Source organism: Trifolium pratense, linkage group LG4 (assembly GCF_020283565.1).
Source record: "Trifolium pratense cultivar HEN17-A07 linkage group LG4, ARS_RC_1.1, whole genome shotgun sequence".
In the NCBI taxonomy this organism is placed as follows: domain Eukaryota; kingdom Viridiplantae; phylum Streptophyta; class Magnoliopsida; order Fabales; family Fabaceae; genus Trifolium; species Trifolium pratense.
The window spans coordinates 13,957,789-13,965,396 of record NC_060062.1 but is presented as its reverse complement, the minus strand read 5'-3'; the positions used below and the strand labels follow the sequence as shown (position 1 = coordinate 13,965,396).

The 7,608-nt window shown below is 31.3% G+C and overlaps 1 protein-coding gene across 1 annotated transcript; it reads left to right on the top strand.

The window, feature by feature from the left end:
• Positions 1-2,175: 2,175 nt before the first annotated feature.
• Positions 2,176-5,330, top strand: LOC123922147 (probable WRKY transcription factor 31). Its single transcript, XM_045974893.1, has 5 exons — positions 2,176-2,481; positions 2,641-2,742; positions 3,442-3,972; positions 4,057-4,170; positions 4,692-5,330. The coding sequence occupies exons 1-5, from the start codon at positions 2,176-2,178 to the stop codon at positions 5,328-5,330; spliced, it is 1,692 nt and encodes a 563-aa protein (XP_045830849.1).
• The last annotated feature ends 2,278 nt before the right edge of the window (positions 5,331-7,608 follow it).

Here is a 7,608-nt window from a genome sequence, read left to right as displayed (position 1 = left end):
ATTTTAGGTTTTCAGTCGATTTTTTGGGTTTTCGGTCGATTTTAGGTTTTTCGGCCGATTTTAGGGTTTATAGTCGATTTTTAGAATTTTGGCCGATTTTAGGTTTTTATGGCAATTTTGGCCGATTTTGGGTTTTCGGCCGATTTTAGGGTTTATAGTCGATTTTAGGTTTTTTCTGCAGATTTAGCGTTTATCGTCGATTTTAGGTTTTTCGGCTAATATTAGTGGTTACGAGTTCCGCCTTTAAGTTGGATAAGTGGGATGTCCGATGTTCAAACTCGATCTTTTACATATAAAATATGACGTCCCTATCAATTGAGCTAAACTCACAAGTACAAATTATTATCATTATTAGTATATTTGTACAAATAAATAAAAAATATTTAGTGTAATTCAATTAGCAATGCTATAACTAGGGGTGCTCGCGGTTCGGTTTGGATCGGTTATGAGGCAAAAAGTCATCCGATCCAAAGAAAAAATAGCATGCGGTTTGGTTCGGTTTTTGGATGACTAAGAAAAATATCCGATCCAATCCAATCCAATTTTATGCGGTTTACTTCGGTTCGGTTAGTTCGGTTTTATTCGGTTTTTAAATAAACAATACATAAATACTTGTAATATAAAAAATATATTTTATCTGAAACTATTAGAAAATAAAATTAAGCAGACAACTGATTATATAGCTAGATTTAAAACATATACTGAAAAAATTATATATATAGAATACTTGGTGGACGGTTTAGAAAGCCATATTTTCAGGATTGCAAGAAAAAATCGAAGAGTATTATTATGGAAAAGAAAAAGAACCAATAAAAATTTTATGATTGTTGCCGTTATGACAATCGAGTTTTAACATGGGATTGTATATGGATTTGGAGTAACTATAAAATATATAAAATAATTTAAAACCAATATATAATAGGTTAATGTAATATATCATACTAATAAAAAGAAAAATAAGTATTAAAATATATGTTAAGTCCAAAAAAAGTATTAAAATATATGTATGCGGTTTGGTTCGGTTTGGATTGGTTTTGAGAAATCAATCCAAAATCCGATCCGATCCAACGGTTTTTACAAAAGGGCATCCAAATGCATCCAAAATTATTCGGTTTTTTGCGGTTTTCGGTTTTTTTGGATCGGTTTTCGGTTTTTAATTGGATTGGTTTGGATTTGAGCATCCCTAGCTATAACAATGTTGTCAGCAACAAAATTATATGTGTAAATTTTAGATTGAGATCCTCTCCATTTTCAATAATTTTCATTTCTTTCATTATTAAAGTTTTTAAATATTTTGAGGTATATAAAAGTGATTTGACCTGATTTGTTATCACGCTTTTGAATTTATATTTCTAAAACTACATAGTAATGGAAGGAATGAAAATTATCGAAAATGGAGAGAATGCTAACTCGTTATTTGTTTTTTTGTGCTTTCACCACTAGTTTAATATGGTTCGGGAGTCACCTCCAGCATTAAGTGATTTCAGCTCACTCCCGATCGCAATTGTGGGGGATCGAATCGTGGTTCTCCCTACTAAGTTCAGCGTCAATCACCAGTGAACCAACTGGCTATTAGTTTCCAACTCAAAAAATCTAAATAGCATAGTATTTGTGAGTCAAAATAATTGAACTAGTCAAAATTTCAATATAATCAAGTCAATAATCCAATTAACATTTATGACATTAATAATTATTACTATAGTTAATGAGAATAATTTAGTAAAAGCCATTTTTATCTCTTTAGAAATTTAAAATTTGTTGGGATAAGTACGATATTATTTTTGAAAATATTTTTCTTGAAAAAAAAATGATATATGGGGGTTGAATTCGTTGCATATGAAATGGTCAACTAATTAGTATTTGGTCATCGGATTTTTTCTTTTTTTGTTGACCTTGGTCTAAGAATATATTAAATTTCTTTTTTTAATATATAAAATTTCTATTTTCCAAAAAAGAATTTATAAAATTTCTTTCTAAGAAAATGTTATTAATGTATAACAACATTCAAAGCAAAGAAAAGACGTTATAAAAAAAAAAAAAAAAACCAAAGAAAAGACACTTATTTTTTATTTTTCAAATGAATTGAACCCTTTATAAGACTTCAAACACTTCTCTTGCTCTCTTTAGTCAAAAGCTCTCCCTTTCAATTTCATGGCTAGAGAGAGTGAAATCTCAATGGATTCAGATCCAATTGATAACAACACAATTGTTCTTAACTCTTTCACTGAAGACATAAACAATCCCATGTTGACACATAGTCCCAAAAACAACATAGATGCTGTTGATACACAAAGTACAATCCCATTCCAATTAATCAACCTTAATTGCTCCAATGAAAACCAAACATCTCATGAAACATTGAAAGAGTTTGATTTCTTTAATGTTAATAATAACAATGATCATAATAAGGTTGTCTCTCTCTCTGCCTTTGCCCTTGACAATGATACCAACATACCATCTTTATTGAAAATCAAACTCAATGTGGGTGATTCATATTTCAATAGCTCATTATTTTTATTTTTTTCACTTATTAGATTATATTGTTTATAAATTTTTAAGTTTTGAATTTTTAAGTTCAATCATTCTTTATTTATTTTTTATCATGATGTTATATTGATGAATATGTAATTTTTTTTATAGACTGGCACCGGTGATCTTCTTAACCCCAATACTAGCGGTGATCAATCTATGGTGGATGATGGCATGTCACCTACTTCTGACAACAAGGATATTAAGAATGAGGTAAAGTTTATGATAATATTAACACAAAGTTGAATTTAATGAAATTTCTTTGATGATTGATTTTTTAAAATTTTATCTGATTTTTGCGTCAAAAATTCTTTTTTATTTCATTTTGTGGTGTCAAATTAAATTGAATGTTTTCTATAGAATCGACGCTCTTCAAATTTGATGTTATGTCAAGACATATTAATGTCCGACATTGATATGACATCGATACATGTTGTCATATTTTATTGTTCAATATTTTCAAATTACTGTTAGATGTCGATTTATCAGTTTATGTGTTGTGTTTTGTGTTTATGTATGTATCAATGTTTCATAGAACCTTTTTATGTGACGATCATAAGTGAAGCTTCTCACAATGATCGGGTAGCAAAAGCTACCCTATAAGTAGTCATATATTTTCATGTTTGATTACTCTAATCTTATTTAGCTACTTCAAATATATAAATTAGCAGAAACAATAATAATAGTAAAATGAATAATTTTATATATTCATCTTATTTTTTAATCTTTGTTAAAACAAGATTAAAAATAAAATAGATCATGAGTTCCTTTCAAATAGTTTAACTTTTCACCTCAAAAAGACATTGGTTTGATATGTAGATTCAATTATGAATGGAATTGACTAATTAAAACGTCATCAAACTCAACTTTTATAACTTGTGAAAATGTTTGAATTATTTGAGCTGTTTTCAGATGGCTATTCTTCAAGGTGAGCTTGATCGAGCAAACACGGAGAATCGTCGATTGAAGCTAATACTTGATCAACTTCAAACAGATTACGATACCCTGCGTATGCATTTCAATAAAGTGATGCATTACCGTATGGTTGATGAAAAGTCTAAAGAGAAAGACAGAATTGAGAATGGTAAAGTTTTGGTTCCAGGTCAAATTATTGATTTCGAGTTGGCTCCTAATGCTGAGACCGAGATGGATCTTGATCCCTCCTCTTCATCAATTGGAAGAAAAAGAAGTCGCGATGAATTAGGATTGCTGACAAATAACACCGGTGTTGCTTCCCGTGAATTAGTCCTAGAAAAGAACATTAATGTTAGTGATGAAAAGAAGGAACTTGGTAAAGGGATTGAAAATGAAGATAGTCCCATAGGTAATGCTGACAAAACTCAAAGTTTGAATCCTTCAAACAATTTTAGTAGTATTCATCAAGTTGAGGATGCATTGGGGAAAGCAAGAGTTTCTGTTAGAGCTAGATCAGAAGAAGACATGGTAATATTTTTTCAACTTTACAATTTTTCTTTTGATAATTTTTTCGTCCTTGTTAACCAAAAGAAATCTATTTGATTGTCTTAGGTTCCAGATGGAGGCCACTGGAGAAAGTATGGTCAAAAAATGGCGAAAGGAAACCCATGTGCTCGATCTTATTATCGATGCAGCATGGCTGCTGGCTGCCCGGTTAGAAAACAGGTATATTTCTTTGTATAAAGTTATAAAATTACCTGTATTTATTAAGGTATTTAAAATCTTTGTCGCATTAATCATTGCGATTGTATCACTATATTTGATATTGCGGAGAATTACAATTAAATGCGACTGATCATGCAAATCTAAACTACATGCATTGTAGTCGTAGATACATTAAACTCGTTAATGTTGCCTAGATTGCGCTCGCAACACTAGTCATTACTATTCATTACCTTTATATATGTACTAAATATTCATTTAATTATGAAATAACTCAAATAAGTATTCATGCACAAACAATAACAATATTATTAAATTGAGAGTGTTTAATCTTTCATTGCTGATGTTTCCATGCTATATGAACAACTTTTTTTCAAACAACAAATAGATACCATATACCTTCTGAGTCTGTGCACGCAACCTAAGACATCAGAAAATATTTAAAAAGAGCAAAAAAGTAAATTGTTTTCGTATTTTTGTCTAAAGTTATTGTTCAGATATCTTTTCTGGTTTAACATTAACAGATACAAAGGAGTCCTCAAGACACAACAATTGTAATCACAACATATGAAGGGTATCACAACCACTCTTTACCTCCAAAAGCCGCGGAAATGGCACAAAGAACTTCATCAGCTGCAAAAATGTTTCTTACAGGATCAACATCAAGCAAAGATGGAAAAATGAATGTAGATTTCGTTAAAAAAACACTTCATCCAGAATCTTCAAGTTCTCCAACTATCTCAACAAATTCTCTTTTGCCAATTGTTACAATTGACTACACTAAACCTTCGAGTAGTCATCCCTCAAGGCGTCAAAATCATCAGCAAATTCCTGGAAACCCTTATAATTTTTCAAGCTCCTCATCTTCTAAAATTCCTCAAGACCAATCAAAGTTGTCTGGTCTTTATATGTCACCAAATTCAACAAACCTTTCTGAAATTGTAGTCCCGAATGTTACACAAGCATTTAGTGATGCCATGGCTGCTGATCCAAATTTCACTGCTGCTTTGGCTGCTCTTATTACTTCGATTATGCGTACTTCTCAGTCAACCGGCAATGCTACTACTAGTAGTACTACTACTAGTACTGCTGCTGCTACCGATGGAACAGGAAACAACAATGCAAATCTCGCAAGTAGCGACAATAATAATGGGAAGGAGTAGAATTAGATATATTCCAATTTCAAACTTCCATTATTATGAGATTTATTTTGTTTAATTTTCTTTATTTAGACTCAAAGATTTAGTTGAGCTAAATTGTTGTCTTTTTCTTTCATTTTGGGATTCAAATGAAAGTACTCATACTTTACTTAGATTGTTTTTTGGGATGGAGATTTAATTTTAGTGGTTACATTATCACTCATTAGTATGCTGAATATAATACAATCTTTTGGTCCCGTGAGTTTAGCTCAGTTGGTAGGACATTGCATTATATATGCAGAGGTCCGAGGTTTGAACCCTAGTCATCTCACTTATCCACCTTATGGAGTTATGGATGGAATTTCTAGCCACCGTGCTATTTGAGAAGAGAAAAAAAAAAGTAGAGTACAATCTTTTGATATGCAAAATTACTCATATTATTTCCCCTATTCTTGAAGATATAGATTAACTCTTATGCACCATAACCACACCCGAAGATATAGATTAACTCTTAAATTTTTGAATAATATATTTAAAATATCGGTTTATTTAAAATATTTTTGTAGACCTATTTTGTGCCCCTCCTGAATCAGCCATTAGTTTCAATACCCATTATACGTAGCACCTTCATGTTCACACGTGTGTATATTATATACACACATATACATATAAAACACGTGTTGTTTAAATTTTCACACAAGTTCTGTTCTTTCATGGTGGTTAGATTGGACCTAAATTCAATTTTGAAAAAAAAAACTTTTCTTCACAAAAATACAAGGTAGGAAAGAGGACCACGTGACTTACGTGTGATGAAAGCCACTTTTATATTTTCATTACACAAACCAAAAATTGACTCTGCATGACTCGCCCAAAAACTGATTAAGCATTTCAACCAATAAATTGCAACATTACTGATTACTCCAACCAACTTCTCTAACACCAATTCGCTAACCATAGAGAAAATAAATTAAGTTCATTCTTTATGGACTTCCAATGTCATGAATGCTACTATCTTAGGTAAGATTGGAACCTTGAACTGTCCTAATCGATTTAGTAACCGTTCCTTATATTAAGTCGATCGTTGCTAGTTGTGTCTTAAGACTTATGAGCATTGAAATTTTGTTAGTCTCCCATAAAATAGCCGACAATGTGTTCCCCAAGAAATTTCACTAAATTAAACCAATGTAAGGGGATGAAGTGTATCAGTTTAAAATCACAGACATCGCATATATGTAGGATGAATACAGGAACATCTTCATCCCCTACTCTGTCTGGGCCAAAGTCACTTGCCGAATCCTATCGAAATGAATTAAATGCTTAATCGATAAATGGTTTTTGTTCAATTGATAGAAATGTCGACATGGTTAGGTCAAATGTTATGATCATAGTTTGAACTCCAATCTTTACAATTTGTGTTTTTGATTTTCAATGACTCGTCATTTTATATATGTAATGAAAAACAGTATGTGCTTTATGATTATTTATTTATTATAGGAGAAAGTTAACATGTGTCCTAAGATCATCTCCAATGGTGTAGTACCTATTAGGAACTCATGGTACTTATTAGGTACTACCATTAGAGCAATATCCATTTGAGTACCTAATAGGTACTAGTTCTACAATAAGCATTTGTACCTATTTTGTTTTTGTGGGTCCCATTTATAATTATGTATAGTTATTGGTGAAATGTGTTATTGGTAGGGCCTAATTAGAACTTTTTAAGAGAAGTTGGGTTGGAGGGATTGAGTACTTATTAGGTACTATTATTAAAATATTATAAATGAGTGATGTGTACATGTGAGGTCCAGTTAAGTACTCAAAAATTAGTATCTCCATTGTGGATGCTTTAAGGGCAAATATTAAGAAACCCAATAAAAAAATAATAAGCTTAAAATAGTTTTATTTTTTTTCAAGATGAAAAAAAGAGGCAGAGAGCGGGCCAGAAGGTTGGGTACGGTTCAACGGTATTTGTTGTTGTTATCTGGACCGAATTATAATTATAAATACCGCTTGTAACATTGAAATCTCAATTCACTCATTTACCTAATAGAAACGTGATGTAGCAAATTCTACCGTTGAAGACGTATTTTTTGTGTTTTTATTATCATTTGTTTTCGTTATTATTTCCATTTGTTACTAGTTGTTCCGTTGAAGAAGTATGAATTAAGATTATAGAGTTGTTAAATGGTCTGGTCCAACCCAATTATATATATAGGTCTGGTCGGTCAGACTATATATATAGGTCATACTAGTCCAACCCAATTATTATTGAATTACGCATTAAAAAGTCTGATCCGACCTC

Excerpts from the sequence above, each read along its gene's own strand:
- LOC123922147 (XM_045974893.1), top strand. The coding sequence starts at position 2,176 with ATGGATTCAGATCCAATTGATAACAACACAATTGTTCTTAACTCTTTC. Across the intron at positions 2,482-2,640 it reads TATTGAAAATCAAACTCAAT|ACTGGCACCGGTGATCTTCT; the intron begins GTGGGTGATTCA and ends TTTTTTTTATAG. Across the intron at positions 2,743-3,441 it reads ACAAGGATATTAAGAATGAG|ATGGCTATTCTTCAAGGTGA; the intron begins GTAAAGTTTATG and ends AGCTGTTTTCAG.